Source organism: Melozone crissalis, unplaced genomic scaffold (genome assembly GCF_028551555.1).
Source record: "Melozone crissalis strain CALT ecotype California unplaced genomic scaffold, PUWL_Pcris_2 ptg000016l_1, whole genome shotgun sequence".
NCBI lineage: Eukaryota > Metazoa > Chordata > Aves > Passeriformes > Passerellidae > Melozone > Melozone crissalis.
In genome coordinates this window covers 361,870-378,670 of record NW_026535794.1, presented here as the reverse complement: position 1 = coordinate 378,670, position 16,801 = coordinate 361,870, and the positions used below count along the sequence as shown (strand labels likewise).

Genomic DNA, 16,801 nt, shown 5'->3' with positions numbered 1-16,801 from the left:
TCGGTGCCGGAAGCGGTGCGGACCCGCCCGGTGCCGCCCCGCCCCGGCGCGCTCCCGCCGTTCCGCCCCGCGGGGACGCGCAGACCCGCCCGGCGCGGCTGGACTGTCCGGTAAGCAGCGGCACCGGCAGCGGGATCGTGAACGGAGGCGGTGAGGCTGGCGGGGCGCAGCACGGCTGGTCCGGTCCCGGTCCCCTCCCAGTGCTCTTACTCTCCCGGTGCCGCCCGTCCCAGTCGGTGCTGTCCCCGCTCCCCGCACGCTGCTCTCACCGAGCCCCCTCCGTTCCGCTCCCTCCGCTCCCTCCTCTCCCGCCCCGCCCGCCCGCGGCAGGCCCGGTCCCGGTCTCGGTCCCGGTCGGGTCCCGCCCCGCCCTGGCAGCCGCAGGTCCCGGCGCGGCCGCGGCTCTGCTTTCCCCGGTTCCTCCCGGGGTCCCAGCCGCGCTGCGGGGGTTCACGGGGCTGTGCCGTGTCCCGGGACCCGGGCTCTCCCGGTACATGCTCCGGTGCCTCGGCTCCTTCGGCTGCAGGTGGAGCGATACCCAGCCCGGGCACTCCCGGACACCCCGGCACCCCCGGCCCCCTCCCGGCCACCCCGGCACCATCCCCCGGCCGGCAGCGGTGCCGCCCGGGACGCTGAGCCCCGGTCCCGCCCCGGAGCTCCGTGCGGGGCGGTCCCGGGGCAGCGGGAGCCCCCTGACCCACGCCTGTCCCTCTCTTGCAGCGAGGCCGCTCCATGCGCTTGCCCCGCGGCGCCTGAGCCCGGCAGCCCTCGGCAGGTGAGTGACCGGGCCGGGACCCGCTCCGTGTCCCCGTCGCACGCCCGGAGCCCCCCGCACCCCCCGCTCCCCGCCTGCGGAGCGCTCCGGGGGTCCCCGGGGCCGGGAAGGGCTCTGGGCCATCCAGCCGCCCCCACCGTCCGACGGGGGCTCCGGGGGGCCCGGGGAGCCGCGCGGTGCCCGCCGAGCGCCGCCGGTGCCGGGGCACTGCCCCTTGCGAAACCGTCCGGGGTTGAGCAACGCCGGGCACGGCTCCAGCCCGGGCTCTCCCACGGAGCGTGGGCTCCCGTGGCCCCGCAGCGCTCCCCGGGGACGGGGCAGCAGCTTTGGGGTGCGCGCAGGTTTGGGGGGCTGCGGTGCCTCTCGCCAGGCGCACGGACCCTTTTGCTCTGCGGCACGGTGTCGGGATTTGGGGTCGCTCCGCAGGGGAATTTCGTTGGCAGCTCGCGGTGCTGCGGGAAGGGCTCCGTGCCTGCCCCGTCCCCGGGCGGAGGGGGCTCTAGCTGGGAACCTGCTGTCGAGCCCTTCGGGGTCGCTGCACCGCTTCAAGCGCTTGCCAAAAAGCCGGGATTTGATCGTTCTAACGATCCGCTGGCACCGGCGGCCGCGCCTCCCCGCCGGCAGCCCTTCCGCCGCTCCTCGGGGAGCACCGTACCTGCCTCGTCACCTGTGCCGGGCGGGCGGCGACACTGCGGGACGCGAGGCTGCGGGAGGGCTCCGAAGCACGGGCTTGGGCACCCTCCCGGCGCCTCCCGTGCCCCGGGCAGGGCCGAGGGTGGCCCGGGTGCCGCCGTGCCTGAGCGCCGTCCCGGGCGGCGGCAGGAGGGGACCGTGGGAGCCGTGTCCCCGCGCCGTCCCCGTTTCAGCCCCCACAGCGGCAGCCTGTCATTAGGCGAGACGGGGCGGCCGCAGGGCCGGGCCGGCTGCCCGAGGGCGCCGCGCTGGGGCATTCCAGGGGCGCCGGGCCAAGGGGGTGGCACTGCCCTCCCCGGGGTGGGACCCTGCGCTCGCCGAGGGGGTCGTGTCCCCCGTGTCCCCAAACACGCCTGGGGCGGGAGCGGGGTCGCCACGGGAGCCGCGGCGGAGGACTTGGCAGCGCTTCAGTGTTTGGATCCGGGCTGCTCCAGGGAACAAAGGCTCGCGCTCCCGCCGCAGCTCCCGCGGCTTGTTTTCCTCCGGAGCCGGTATAAAACTGCGGGCAGCGCTCGGCAGCCCCGGGCACGGCGCCGCTGCCCGCGCTCCTGCTCCGGGCCCGCCTCGCCCCTGCCGGGCCGGGGGTCCCGGTCCCTCCCGCCGGGCAGGACCCCGGCCGGGGCAGCTGCCGGAGCCTCGGCGGAGCGGCTCGCGGGTGATGGGGTGAGTGCGGCCGGCCGGTCCGGGACCGGGGCTGGCACAGCGGCAGCGACCCCTCCGCGGTGGGCTCCGACAGCCGAGGGGGGTGGGCGGCGGCCAGCCCTGCCGCAGGGGACAGAGTGGCTGTCCCTGTGTCCAGACCACCCCTCCACGATCCCGTCCTGCAGGAACCAAGCTGTCAGTGCTGTCAGTGCTGGCAGCTGTGCCTGTCCCCTCCTGGGCTGGGATGGGGACGGTGGCAGGAGGCTCCTGCAGGTCTGGTGCTGTGGGGGCATCCCGGCCGCTCTGAGGTGGCAGAGGGGTGCTGGAGGGTGCCTGGCACATCGGCGACAGTGGCAATGACCGCGGTGGTGGCACCATGTGGGTGCAGAGCTGTGACTCATCTCCAGATCCGGTGGTTTGAGGTCGTGGGCAGGGGTGTGGGCAGGGGGAGGTGAACATTTTTGGTGTTGGTTTCTGGAGTTTCAGCATGGGAAACTCTGCCGGGTGGGAGCCCGGGGTGTCTGGCCAAGCTCTGTCCCGTGGTGACGAGGGGCTGCAGGGTCCCAAGTGCCCCTGTTGGATGGCATCTGGGGGCACACTGGGTGCCAGTGACACCCAGGGCTTTCCCGGGGAAGCCAGGTGAGATGGGGCAGGGAGCAAGGGGCTGCGGGGAGCTGGGGTCCTCCCATCTTTGAGGGTGGCAGAGTGCTGGAGCGCCCACTGGTCCTCCATTTCGGGGTGCAGGGCACTGGGGGTCTCCTGACTTCCCTGTTCCATGGGCACGTCTGCCCAGGGGATGGGCACAGCCTGAGCTGTGCTGGCCTCGCCCCAGCCATTCCTCCTGCCTGGCACATGCCGTGCTGGAGGTGCTGCCAGCCAGGAAGCAACAACAGACACGGTGTGCTGTTCCTTGTCACCAAGGGGGCAGCTGGTGTCACCACCAAGGCTGGGGAACGTGCCACGGGGCTCACCATCAGCCTTGATGCCAACGTGGGCGCAAGAATGGGTGGCACATGTGTGTGCACTGAGCCCAGGCCAGGGATCTGCCCGGTGACACGGTGGTGGCAGGAGATGTTCTGGCAGGAGTCCTGGTGCTGCTGCTAGTGGGGGCACTGGCATGGCAGAGTGGGCAGGAGGACACTTGCTGCCCTGGGGGTCCCCCGCCCCCAGTCTTGTCTCTTCTCATGGGGTCTTGGCTCTGTGCTATGGACGTGGCTGTCCTGGTGTGGATGTGTGCCCTGGCTGCCCAGGCCGTGGGTGCCTCAGTGTGGTTGTGGCTGTCCTGGCTGTGATTGTCCAGGATGTCCTGTTGTGGCTGCCCGGGATGTGATTGTCCCAGTGCAGCTGTGGTTGTCCCGCTGTGGACGGGCTGTCCAGGACATAACTGTGCAGGTGTGGGCAGGTGTATCCCGCTGTGAATGCCAGCACCCTTGTCCCACTTCCCACCGGTGCTGGCGGTGCCGGAGGTGGCTCCCGGCACAGGCTGGGTCCGGGAGCTCCGGGGCGGCCCCGAGGCGGTGTGGGGCCGGGGCCGAGCCCTGTAATCGCCTCAGCAGCTCAGGCAGGCCGGGGCCGGTCCCAGGAATGTGACTCCGGCGGCGCGGGAGCGGCCGTGGCAGCGGCGCTGGGCGCCCGTGGCAGCGGCAGGTCATTCCCAGCGCCCGGAGCGCTCCCGCCCCGCTTATCGCTTATCGGGGCGGCCCGGCCTGCACAAGGGCCCATTGTGCCGCGGGGCGCGGCCGGTGCCGGTGCCAGCACCGACACCGGCACGGTGCCGTCGCCGCCGTGGGCTCGGGTGCGTGTCCTGTCCCCTCTGCCCGGCGGCAGGGCGAGGCGGCGGCGCTGCGGCTGCCGCGTGGTGGCCGTGGGACGGTCCTGGCGTGTCTGCTCTGGACCCGGCCCCCGTGCCAGAGTGCCAGAGCGTCCCGGGAGTGGGGCTGGCCGCAGGGCACCGACCAAGGCTTGTTCTGGCCCCTTTCCACGGGGCTGGCGCGAGCCCTGAGCCGTTCCCGGCCGCCACTCGTCCGTGACTCAGCGATGGAAAGCAGAAGTGTCCCCCTGTCCCCCCCAGCTCTCCATCATCCTTTCCAGCGGGGTCATGCCCCCGGCTCCCGGGAGCCACATGTCCCCAGTGTCACCATCCCGCCGGGCCCGTGCTGTGGCACCTGGGGGCCGGGACCCCCGTTTCGGGCGTTTTGGTGAAAGCGCGACGTTCCCGAGAACAATCCCAGTGTGTTCCCAAACTAATCCCGAGCTGCCCACGAGATTAAGCCCAAAAAGCTGCTTAGTGCCCGCAGCGGCGGCACCGTTCTGTGCGCCCGGCGAGGCGGTGGCCCAGCCGCGGGTCCCCCCGAGGGAGGGTCCCATGCCGAGTTTGGGGGGGTTGAGCGCTGGCGGCGGCTTGGCGGGCGCCCCGGGAGAGCGGCGTGGCAGGGCGGATAATCTGCCTGCTGGAATGTGGATGTGCTGGCTCCGGCCCCGGACGGGAGCGGCGATTAGGGGGAAGCCGGAGCAGGGTAGCACCGAATTTTGGGAATAAGTGGGATTCGGGGCTGCGGTGAGGCTCGGAGCCGCAGCCTCGGCACTCGCCGAGCGCAGCTCCTGCAGCCTCGCCGCGGCCGCCGTGCCGGCACCCCAGCGGTGCCGGTGACGGGACGGCGATGCCACCCATGTGAGACGCAGTCATCCGTCACCACCCTCCCCGGTGCCCCCGTCACGTGGGCCACCTCCCGTGGCGATAAACGCGGCACGCCGGTGCCACGGGGGTCAGCGCGGGGCCGGGCAGCTGCCGAGGGGCAAACGTGGGTGGAAGCCGGGCCGGGCCGGGGAGACGGGGGAAGGCTGCGGGCGTTCGGCAGGGTCGGGAGCCGCGGTGCCCCCCGAGCGTGGCACGCTGCCCGCACCCCGCAGGGTTGGGTGCCTGCCCGGGGTCCCGCTGCCCCGACTCCGCTCCCCTCCCCGCGTTTGTCTTGGCCGCGGCTCTGCCATTCCAGCCGGTGGCCAAGACAAACCGGCCCGGAGCCAGCGCGGCCCGAGGAGGGGCAGCCCCGGCCCCGCCCGCGGCACGGCCCGGGGCACCCCTGATCCCCCGTGTGCCCCCAGGTTATGCTGCCCCGAGAGCGTCCCCTGAGCCCCCGCGAGAAGGAAAAGGGCTAAGCCGGCCGCGCCGGGGGCCGTGCCAGCGCCATGACCCACTCCCAGGTGTCTTCCGAGCTTCACCACATCGTCTCCTCCGCCTTCCAGAGCGTAAGTGCCACAGCGGGGCGGGGGGTGAGAGGCTGCAGCCCCCGACAGTGCCTGGAGGGGGGACGGGTGTCGTGGCACAGCCCCCGACAGTGCCTGGAGGGGGGACAGGTGTCATGGCACAGCCCCTGGCAGTGCCTGGAGGGGGGACAGGTGTCATGGCACAGCCCCTGGCAGTGTCCGGAGGGGGGACAGGTGTCATGGCACAGCCCCTGGCAGTGTCCGGAGGGGGGACAGGTGTCATGGCACAGCCCCGGCAGTGCCTGGAGGGGGGACGGCTGTCATGGCACAGCCCGTGGTGCACCGGGGGATGCCCGACTGCGGGGCTGTGGGTGCTGGCAGTGCCCAGTGCACCTGCCCTAGCTCTTGTTCAGGTGTGGGGCAGGGCTGCGGGTGCTGGCAGTGCCCAGTGCCACCTGCCCCATAGCTCAGTCCCCCGGGGCAGGGCTGCGGGCGCTGGCAGTGCCCAGTGCCACCTGCCCCATAGCTCAGTCCCCCGGGGCAGGGCTGCGGGCGCTGGCAGTGCCCAGTGCCACCTGCCCCATTGCTCAGCCCCCAGGGGCAGGGCTGTGGGTGCTGGCAGTGCCCAGTGCCACCTGCCCCATTGCTCAGCCCCCCGGGGCAGGCCAGGCCAGCCGTGCCAGGGTGCCGGGCGCCCTTGGGGCCGCGCGGTGCCAGCGCCGCCGGTGGCCGGGCGGTGGCGGTGCCCGCGGTGCCAGCGCTGCCCTGGCGGCCGTTCCTGGCCGGGTTAATGATTGAGCCCCGTGTCACGCCGCGGCCGCCCGGTGCTGCTGGCGAGCCCCGCCGCCCGCACGTGACCGGGGATGGGACCGGCCCCATCCTAATGGAGTTCCTCCGGGGCTCCCGGGTAAGCTGCGGCCTAGGGGGGGTCTGGGGGCTCTCTGTGCGCTGCCAGCCCAGGGCACCGTGCCCACCTGTGCCACGGTGACGCCAGGTGCCCGACAAAGGTGGGGTGGGGGCTGCTGGGGTGCAGGATGGAGCCCGGCAGGTTTGGGGCCATGGGGCCGGGGCCAAAGGGGCTTGGGGGTCTGGGGGATCAAAGGGGGCACGGGGATGGTGGGAGGGATGCGGCAGGAGGGGGAGATGCAGGTGCAGGATGTGCTCTGATGCCACCCCTGCCATCACGTGGCAGCCTGTGTGCCGGGGTGTGATGGGGTGGTGTGGGCCATCACCTGGGTCACCCCACTGCAGAGTGACCCCCTGTGTCACCCTCTGGGTAACGCCCCTGGGAGCCCAGGGTCACTGTGCAGTGGGGACGGGTATGGGGCACCTGTGCCCAGACTGGATACCTGGGCTGGGGTTCATGTGGGGTGGCCATGGCACAGCCCTGGACCCGCAGGTGCTGCTGGGGTGCCCAATCGGGGCGCTGGCAGCTCCCCCTCGCTGTCCCTGCAGGCAGACCCTGGTGCCTGGGGTGCCCCTGTACCCCCCTGCCCCCCCACTCCGGGGGTCCCGGGGTCACTGGGTGGGGCCGTGGTGGGGGGTTCGGCTGTGCAGCCCCCGCCGGGGCTGAGGGGTGCAAGGCTGGGGGGATTTACCCGGGGTGCGTGCAGCCCCGGGGATGGGAGCGCGGTGCTCTCGGGGCAATGGGAGCCGGGCCGGGGGAGCCGGTGGTTCGGGGGCCGGGGCTCGGAGGAGGGGCCGGTGGGTCCCGGGTGTTGGTGCGTCCCGAGGGGCCGGAGGTGGGGGGGGATCGGCGCATCCCGGGCGGGCCCGGTGCATCCCGGGGCGCCTCGGTGCGTTCCGGGGGGGGCGGTCGCTCGGGGCCGCCGCCGGTGCCGCGGTGCCGCCGGTGCCCTCTGCGTTCGCCGTCACCTTGAGACGGGCGCGAGGCGGCTCCGTCAATATTTGGCAAGGCCGGGACGGGGCCGCCGCCCCCCCGGTTCCCTCCCCCGCCCCCCCCCCCCGCTCTCCCCCCACCCCCGGCCCCATCCCCGGCCGGTCCCGCCGCTCCGATAAAGCGCTGCGGGAGCTGCGGAGGGAGCGGCTCCGCCATGACTCAGGTAGGACCGGCCGGGGACGCGCCCCCCGCAGCCCCCGCAGCCGCCAGCCCCGCATCCTCCGCACCCCCGGCTCCGCAGCCCCCGCGTCCCCGCAGCCCCCGGTGCCGCGTTACCCCCGCAGCCCCCCCGCACCTGCACATCCCTCTGCGCCCCCAGCCCCGCATCCCCTCCCGCCCCCAGCCCCGCCCCCTGCCCCCGCAGCCCCTCCCCCCGAGCCCACCCTTGGCACCCCCCGGCTGGGGGACAGCGGCAGCGCGGGGCGGGGGGCACAGAGCCGGGGGCTCTGCGGGCAGGGGCTGGGACAGCACTGAGGGGGGCACGGCACGGGGGAACAGCACTGGGGAGGGGCACGGCACCGGGGCACAGCACTGGGGAGGGGCACGGCACCGGGGCACAGAACTGGGGGTGCTGGGGCTGTCCAGGGACACAGCACTGAAGGGCTGGGGTGGTACAGGGGCACGGCACTGGGGGGGCTGGGGTGGTACAGGGGCACAGCACTGGGGGGGCTGGGGCTGTCCAGGGGCACAGCACTGTAGGGCTGGGGTGGTACAGGGGCACAGCACTGAAGGGCTGGGGTGGTACAGGGGCACAGCACTGGGGGGGGGCTGGTCCCATTCTGAGGAGAGCAGGGCAGAGGATACCCGGGGCACAGCCCAGGGCCCGGAGCTGGGCTGCTGTGGCACATGGGGTGCTGTGCCACGTAGGGTAGAGGTGACACCGGCGCACAGCGCTGAGGCCGGGAGTGCTGGGATGCGTAGGGTGGGATGATGCAGGGGATGCCCAGCCCAGAGCAGGGGTGCGCAGGGCAGGGGTGCTCAGCCCAGGGCAGGGGGTGCCCAGACGAGGACAGGGGTGCCCAGGACAGGGCAGGGGTGCCCAGCCCCTGGGTGCCTCCGGGGTTCAGACAGCCCCTCGGGGCACCCATCTCGCGGGGCTGCGTGGCCGGGGCGCGCTGGGGCCGGGGCACAGTGAGCAGCGGTGCCGCCGTGTGCCCGCTCATCCCCGCTGCCCTCCCGCAGCCCGAGCAGGAGGCGCTGGGCGCCAGCTCACCTGCCTTCGGGGAGGAGGAGGAGGAGAAGGACCTGAACAAGGCCCTGGGCGTGGAGCGCTTCGAGGAGATCCTGAACGACGCCCACCCCCGCAACGCCGAGGAGGCCGGGCGCAGCTACGGCGAGGAGGACTTCGAGTGTGAGCGGGGCCAAGGGCGGGCACGGAGCAGGGAACGGGCAGGGGGCGGACAGGGGACAGGCAGGGAGTGGGGAGCTGGCGGGAAATGGGCAGGGAGCACAGCACCAACTCCTGGTCCCCCCAGACCACCGCCAGTCGTCCCACCACATCCACCACCCGCTCTCCACGCACCTGCCCTCGGACGCCCGCCGCAAGAAGGGCATCCCGAAAAAGGGCAAAAAGAAGGCCCGGCGTGCCTCTGTCCCCGGAGAGACCCCCACCATCGAGGAGGCTGAGGAGGATGAGGATGACACGGGTGACACGGAGACGGAGCGGTCGGCGGAGGAGCTGCGGCAGCCCGGGCCGGCCGAGGCGGTGCAGGTGAGGGCCGGGCTGGGGCGGGGGCAGCGCTGTGCCCCCCTGGCTCAGCGCTGTGCCCCCCTGGCTCAGCACTGTGCCCCCTGCTCAGTGCTGTGCCCCCTGGCTCAGCTCTGTGCCCCCTGCTCAGTGCTGTGCCCCCCTGGCTCAGCACTGTGCCCCCTGGCTCAGTGCTGTGCCCCCCAGCTCAGCATGCCTGGGCACAGCTGGGCACCGGAGGAGCCGGGGCCGGTGCTGCCATGGCCAGGCAGACGCGGCTCCCCAGCAGCCGGCTCACCCGCTGCCCCCCCAGTTCTTCCTGCAGGAGGATGAGGCGAGCGACCGGCCGGCAGAGGAGCCGGCGGCCCCCGCGGCACTGCCCGGCTCCCCCCCTGAGCCCCGAGGGGGCACGGCCCCGAAGGAAGCCCAGGCCAGCAGGTGAGCCGGGGTTGGGCCGTGCTGGGGCTCTTGGGAGCGGGCGGTGTCCTCTGGCCGCCCCATGGCAGAGTGGGGCTGGACGGCCCCTTCCCGTACCCCGTGGCAGGCCTGGGGTGCAGAGGGGGCTCGGCACTGAGCTGGGCTCCTGCCTTGCAGCCCTGATGCCGAGCAGGGGGTCCTGGGGGAGGGGGCGGCCGCCGAGGCCGGGTCCCCGGGCCGCCCTGCGCCGAAATCCCAGCCGGGGCACCGCAGCTACAACCTGCACGAGCGGCGTTGCATCGGCAGCATGACGGCTGCGGAGCAGGACCGCTACCAGAAAATGCCCACGGACGAGTCGGAGGCACAGACGCTGGCCTCGGCTGACCTGGACTACATGAAGAGTGAGTGGGGCTGTGCCCCGGGGGCTGCCCTGGTGGCCACTCTGTGTTGGGAGAGTGGGCTGGGGCAGTGGAGCGGGGCTGGGGACGGTGGGGCTGGCATTGCTGGGGATGGTGGGTTTGGGACAGTGGGGCTGGCAGTGCCAGGTTGCCTTGTGGCTGCAGCCAAGCTGGGCTGGGTGCAGGCACTGACCCTGCTCCCAGTGCTAGGCACAGCCACAGGGGACCCATCCCTGGCGCCAGGGCTGGGCTGAGTCCCTGTGAAATGGCCAGGAGCCACGAGCTGGGCAGCTGGAGCCAGTGACAGCGGTAGCAGTGGTGGTGGCTCCCCTGGGCACTCAGCAGCCCCAGGGATTCACAGCCCAGGACTCTCAGGGTGGTGGGTCATGCTTTTGCTGTGGAGCCCCCAGGGGAGCGCAGCCAGGGCAGAGCCCAAGTGCCAGTGGCCATGGGTGGGCCTTGGCACATAGGGAACAGGTGACCCTGGTGCCAGGAGCCACCTCGATTGGTGGCATTGCTGGCGGTGACCAAGTGACCCCCCCAAATGTGCAGCACTTGCCCCCAGCAGTGGGATGATGGCTCTGCCCTAAGCTGTCCCTGGCAGGACACATCCCACAGCTCCACGGGCACCTGTGCCAGGGCTCAGCGTCCCCCGTGCTGGGATCTGAGGTGCGGGGCTGCCCGTGCCAGGGCTCAGTGTCTCGTCTCCAGTGCTGGGGTCTGAGGTGTAGGGCCCCACAGAGCGGTCACTCCCCATTGCTGACGCCCCCAGGTCACCGGTTCGAGGACGTGCCGGGCGTGCGCCGGCACCTGGTGCGGAAGAGCGCCAAGGCACAGGTGGTGCACGTCAGCAAGGACCACAAGGAGCCCAGCACGCGGCAGCGCAAGCAGGACCGGCAGCCCCACGAGGTGCGGGGTCCTGGGCAGGGCACGGGCAGGACGGGGTCTGGGGTCCTGGGCAGGGCACGGGCAGGGACAGGCCCCAGGGTGCCAGCACTGACCCTGCTGTGCTGCAGGTGTTCGTGGAGCTGAACGAGCTGGTGGTGGACAAGAACCAGGAGCTGCAGTGGAAGGAGACGGCGCGCTGGATCAAGTTCGAGGAGGACGTGGAGGAGGAGACAGACCGCTGGGGCAAGCCCCACGTGGCCTCCCTCTCCTTCCGCAGCCTCCTGGAGCTCCGCAAGACCCTGGCCCACGGTAGGGAGGGGGGTACCACCCTGTGGGCCCCACAGGGAGTGAGGTGGGGTCCTGTCCCTGCTGGCCCCAGCACCCCCTCTGTTGTCCAGGGGCCGTGCTCCTGGACCTGGACCAAAAGACGCTGCCGGGGGTGGCTCACCAGGTGGTGGAGCAGATGGTGATCACGGACCAGATCCGGGCCGAGGACCGTGCCAACGTGCTGCGGGCGCTGCTGCTCAAGCACAGGTGGGCGTGGGGGGCACGGACACAGCCCCTTGCCGCCGGGCTCTGCTCCCTGAGCTGTGGGGCTGATGCTGTCCCTGGGATCCTGGCAATGGCTGTGCCACCGGGCACCACGGACAGCCCTGGCCCTGTCCCGCAGCCACCCGAGCGACGAGAAGGAGTTCTCCTTCCCGCGGAACATCTCGGCGGGCAGCCTGGGCTCCCTGCTCGTGCACCACCACAGCACCAACCACGTGGCCGAGGGCAGCGAGCCGGCCGTCACCGAGCCCCTCATCGCCGGCCACGCCGGCGAGCACGACACGCGCATCGACGTGGAGCGGGAGGTGGGTGCCACGGGCCCCGCCCTGCCCGTGCCCTGGAAGGGCTCTGACCCTGTCCCCCACTCTGCCCCACAGAGGGAGGTCCTCACCCCCACAGCCCCGGCCGGCATCACTCGCTCCAAGTCAAAGCACGAGCTGAAGCTGCTGGAGAAGATCCCGGACAACGCTGAGGCCACAGTGGTGCTCGTGGGTATGGAGGGGTGGGCAGGCCAGGGCTGTGGGCACCGCATGCCAGGCACCCTGGTGACCCCTGTGCCCCCTGTGCCCCCAGGCTGTGTGGAGTTCCTGGACCAGCCCACCATGGCCTTTGTGCGACTGCAGGAGGCCGTGGAGCTGGACGCGGTGCTGGAGGTGCCCGTGCCTGTGCGCTTCCTCTTCGTGCTGCTGGGCCCCAGCAGCACCCACATGGACTATCACGAGATTGGGCGCTCCATCTCCACACTCATGTCCGACAAGGTCCCTGCCCGGGGGCACGGGGGTCCTGTGGGCGGGGGGCTCGGGCTGTGCCCGGCTGAGGGGTTTGGGGCTGTGCCAGGATGGGGTTCAGGGCTCTGCTGGGGCGGGGGCTCGGGCTGTGCCCTGTGAGGGGTTTGGGGCTGTGCCAGGATGGGGTTCAGGGGCTTGAAGCTGTGCTGGGCAGGGGGCTCAGGGTTTTTGTGCCAGGGCTGGGGGTTCGGGGTCGTGCTGGCACTAAGCTCTTGAGACAGCACTGGACTGGGGGTTTGGGGCTGTGATGGGGCAGGCAGGTCAGGACTCAGATGGGATGGGCTGGAGGGCTCAGATTGTGCCGGTGCTGGGGTCTCAGAAAAATGCCAGGATGAGGGCTTGGAGTCCTGTCAGGGCTAGGGAATGTGGGGCAATGCCAGGATGCCAGTTAGCCTTGCCATACTGGGGTCTTGTGGCCATCCTGGGGTGGGGCTCAGGGCTGTGCCAGGACCAGGGCCATGCTGAGGCCTTGGGGTCAGGGCTGTGGAATACCGGGCTCTCAGGAGCCACAGGGCTGTGCTGTGGGCACTGACCCTGCCATGGCCCCCCAGCAATTCCATGAGGCTGCCTACCTGGCCGACGACCGTCACGACCTTCTGAATGCCATCAACGAGTTCCTGGACTGCAGCGTGGTGCTGCCACCCTCCGAGGTGCAGGGCGAGGAGCTGCTGCGCAGCGTCGCCCACTTCCAGCGCGAGATGCTGAAGAAGAGGATGGAGCAGGAGCGGAGGCTGCTGCTGGAGCCCAAGTCCCTTGAGGAAAAAGGTGCCAGGGCCAGGGCTGGGGCCGGGTCACAGCTTGGGGTGTCCCAGCTGTTGGGGTCTCACTGTCTGTCTGTCTGTCCGTGCATCCGCTCGCCCCCAGCTCTGCTGAAGCTGAAGGTGGTGGAGGACGAGGCCGAGGAGGACGACGATCCCCTGAGGCGCACGGGCCGCCCCTTCGGGGGGCTGATCCGGGACGTGCGGCGGAGATACCCCCACTACCTGAGCGACTTCCGCGACGCGCTGGACCCCCAGTGCATCGCTGCCGTCATCTTCATCTACTTCGCTGCGCTGTCGCCCGCCATCACCTTCGGGGGGCTGCTGGGTGAGTGACGGTGTGGAGCCTTCGGGGGGCTATGGGTGAGTGCGGGTGTGGAGCCTGTGGGGGGCTCTGGGTGAGTGTGGTTGTGAAGCCTGCAGGGGGCTGCAGCGATGCCCCCTGTGTGTGTGTGCTGCGGGGCAGGGCCGTGCCCGAGGGCCCATCCTGATGGGGTGCCTGAGCCTGTGCTGCCGCAGGGGAGAAGACGCAGGACCTGATCGGGGTGTCGGAGCTGATCATCTCCACGTCGCTGCAGGGCGTCCTGTTCTGCCTGCTGGGTGCTCAGCCCCTGCTGGTCATCGGCTTCTCGGGGCCACTGCTGGTCTTTGAGGAAGCCTTCTTCACGGTGAGCTGCTGGGGTCTGCCCTGGGGCTGGGGAGACACCCCCACCCCAGCCCCACTGCCCAGGGCAGACATCCCCACGGCCCTCCTGCCAGGGCTCTGCCCCATTGCCCAGGCTCTGTCCAGCCCCGTGACCATCCTGACACCTGTCTGTCCATCTGTCTGTCTGCACGGCATGGCAGTTCTGCACGTCCAACGAGCTGGAGTACCTGGTGGGGCGTGTCTGGATTGGCTTTTGGCTCATCCTCATTGTGCTGGTCATGGTGGCCTTTGAGGGCAGCTTCCTGGTGCGTTTTGTCTCCCGCTTCACCCAGGAGATCTTTGCCTTTCTCATCTCCCTCATCTTCATCTATGAGACCTTTTCCAAGCTGGCCAAGGTGAGCTGTGGGGGTGAGCCGGAGGGGCTGGGGCAGGGCCAGGCAGGATGGGGCTGAACATCCCACCCTCCTGCTCCAGATCTTCCAGGAGCACCCTCTGCATGGCTGCCTGAGCGCCAACAGCTCGGCCGAGGCCTGGGGCAATGGCACTGTGGCCAACACCACAGCCCTGGCCACCAGCCCGGCTGCCCGCAGTGCCACCAAGGTCACGGGGCAGCCCAACACGGCGCTGCTCTCACTCGTGCTCATGGCCGGCACCTTCTTCATCGCCTTCTTCCTGCGCAAGTTCAAGAACAGCCGCTTCTTCCCCGGACGGGTGCGTGGGGACGGCCCTGGGGCTGGGGGCCGTGGGGCTGGGCTGAGCCCAGGGCGACTGGGCTGAGCCTGGGGGCCGTGGGGTGAACCAGGAGGGCTGTGGCCAGGCTGGCACTGGTGTTCCCCCAGATCCGGAGGCTCATCGGGGACTTTGGTGTGCCCATCGCCATCCTGGTGATGGTGCTGGTGGACTACAGCATCCAGGACACCTACACACAGGTGAGCAGCGACGCATCCACTGCCTGGGCAGTACACCTAACCCCACACCCTCCTAGGGATCCCTGTGCCCCGTCCCACTGTCCTGGCTGTGGGTCAGCAGCTCCATCTGCTCCCAGCAGGGCTGCACCTGCTCGGTGCCAGCATCTGACCTTCTCTCTCCCTCTCACTATGGCTTCTGGAGGTCACGGTGCCTCCATGGCCCCCTCACTCTGTGGGGCACAGCCAGTGCTCTCTGAACATTTGTGTCCCCCTCCCCCTGTAGAAGCTGAGTGTGCCCAGTGGGTTCTCGGTGACAGCCCCAGACAAGCGGGGTTGGGTGATCAACCCCCTGGGTGTGCAGAGTGCCTTCCCCGTGTGGATGATGGTGGCCAGCGGCCTCCCCGCCATCCTCGTCTTCATCCTCATCTTCATGGAGACCCAGATCACCACGTGAGCGCACTGGGGGCGGGCAGGGGGCATTGGCGGGACAGGGGGAGCCCGTGCTGTGCCAACTGTCTGTGCTGGTTCCAGGCTGATCATCAGCAAGAAGGAGCGGATGCTGCAGAAGGGTTCCGGGTTCCACCTCGACCTCCTGCTCATCGTGGCCATGGGCGGCTTCTTCGCGCTCTTCGGGCTGCCCTGGCTCGCCGCAGCCACCGTGCGCTCCGTCACCCACGCCAACGCCCTCACCGTCATGAGCAAGGCCGTGGCGCCTGGGGACAAGCCCAAGATCCAGGAGGTGAAGGAGCAGCGGGTCACCGGGCTGCTGGTGGCCGTGCTGGTCGGTAGGTCCGGCCCTCAGGTCCTGGGGGACTGCAGTGCAGTGGGGAGGGGGCTGGGGGGCCGTGGGGGGCTGCGGTGGGGAGGGGGCAGCGTGGGGAATGGAGCTGGGGCACTCTGAGCCCCAGCCAGATTGGTGTGGCCATCCCGTCCCCAGTGGGCACAGGGATGTGGGACCCTCCCCGTGTGAGGGGGTTAAGCAGGCAGGGGGAGGTGGGGCTGGAGGGCTGTGCTGAGCCCCCTCCCCAGGCTGACGCTGCTCTGGCCCAGGGCTGTCCATCGTCATCGGGGACCTGCTGCGGCAGATACCACTGGCCGTGCTCTTCGGCATCTTCCTCTACATGGGCGTCACCTCCCTCAATGGCATCCAGTTCTACGAGCGCCTGCAGCTGCTGCTGATGCCCCCCAAGCACCACCCTGATGTCACCTATGTCAAAAAGGTGGGGAGGGGGCCTGGGGAGGATCCTTGGGGCAGGACCGTTGTCTGGGACAGCGGCCAGGCTGGGGTACCCTTGTGTGGGAGCACTGCGGTGTCTGCAGGACAGGCTGTGGCAGAGCCTGGTTTAGGGGGCACAGGGGGACAGAGTGGGGACTCGGGCGCCGTGTCTGGGGGTGTGGGTACCCCGGGCCAGGCTGTGCCCGTGGTGGGAGGGCGATACAGAGCCTGGCTGGGGGACACAGTGCCCAGCCCTGACAGCCCTCTGTGCCCAGGTGCGCACGCTGCGCATGCACCTGTTCACCGGGCTGCAGTTGGCCTGCCTGGCCGTGCTCTGGGCCGTCATGTCCACTGTGGCCTCCCTCGCCTTCCCCTTCATCCTCATCCTCACGGTGCCGCTCCGCATGTGCCTGCTCAGCCGCATCTTCACCGACCGGGAAATGAAGTGTGTAAGTGGCGGCGTCGCTTGTCTCCCGGGAGCGGTGGGCCCGGGGGGCTCTGGGGACCGGAGGGCGGAGGGCTCCGGGGGCCGGGGGGCAGTGGGCTCCCGAGACCGGGGGGCTCCGGAGGGCTCCCGTGGGGCCCTGGCCGCCCCTCAGCCGCCGTGTCCCGCAGCTGGATGCAGCCGAGGCCGAGCCCATCCTGGACGAGCGGGAAGGTGTGGACGAGTACAACGAGATGCCGATGCCGGTGTGAGGGCGCCGGCGGCTCACGGCTGGCGGTGGAGCCCGCGCGGGGCCGGGGCAGCGGCCGTGCCGCGGAGACGGGGCCCTGCGCCCTCAGGCCCTCGGAGGGCACTGCCAAAGAGACGCCGGCCCCAGGCTCGGCCCCTCAGACACCTGCTGCCCGTGTCCCGGGACAGGGCCCCCCGGGGCAGAACCCCCTGGAACAGGGCCCTCCCGGGTCAGGGCCCCTCACGGGACAAGCCCTCCTGGGACAGGGCCCCCCGGGACAGGGCCCTCCCGGGACAGGGCTCCTCCCGGGACAGAACCCCCTGGGACAGGGCCCTCCCGGGTCAGGGCCCCTCACGGGACAAGCCCTCCAGGGGCAGGGCCCCCCGGGACAGAGCCCCTCACGGGACAGGGCTGTCTGGGACAGGACCCCCCGGGACAGGGTGCTCCAGGGACAGGCCCTCCTGGGACAGGGCTCCTCCCGGGACAGAACCCCCTGGGACAGGGCTGTCTGGGACAGGGCCCCTTGGCCCCTCAGCAGCCCCTTGGCTCCCGCCCCACCCTCAGGCGTTGGCTGAAGCCGCCGGGGTTTATGGATCAGGCAATTCAAAGGCAATAAACGGCTTTATTCCGATCATGGGCCCAGGGCAGAGGTGCTGGG

At 71.0% G+C, this 16,801-nt stretch overlaps 1 protein-coding gene across 3 annotated transcripts; it reads left to right on the top strand.

The window, feature by feature from the left end:
• The first annotated feature begins 67 nt into the window (after positions 1–67).
• On the top strand, positions 68–16,423 carry SLC4A2 (solute carrier family 4 member 2). Of its 3 annotated transcripts, XM_054273908.1 has the most exons (24): positions 68–110; positions 721–775; positions 5,213–5,356; positions 8,397–8,565; positions 8,690–8,925; positions 9,215–9,339; positions 9,496–9,719; positions 10,489–10,625; positions 10,733–10,913; positions 11,003–11,138; positions 11,275–11,458; positions 11,531–11,645; positions 11,727–11,911; positions 12,493–12,706; positions 12,806–13,027; positions 13,219–13,367; positions 13,546–13,740; positions 13,820–14,056; positions 14,185–14,274; positions 14,537–14,703; positions 14,785–15,038; positions 15,304–15,473; positions 15,745–15,918; positions 16,085–16,423. In XM_054273908.1, exons 3-24 carry the CDS (start codon positions 5,297–5,299, stop codon positions 16,163–16,165), a joined length of 3,705 nt encoding a protein of 1,234 aa, XP_054129883.1. In that variant the 5' UTR covers positions 68–110; positions 721–775; positions 5,213–5,296; the 3' UTR covers positions 16,166–16,423. The 3 variants fall into 3 exon arrangements, with proteins under 3 accessions (XP_054129883.1, XP_054129881.1, XP_054129882.1); XM_054273906.1 differs by having other exon boundaries at positions 12,493–13,027; XM_054273907.1 differs by lacking the exons at positions 68–110; positions 721–775; positions 5,213–5,356 and adding an exon at positions 7,315–7,377 and having other exon boundaries at positions 12,493–13,027.
• Positions 16,424–16,801: the final 378 nt, after the last annotated feature.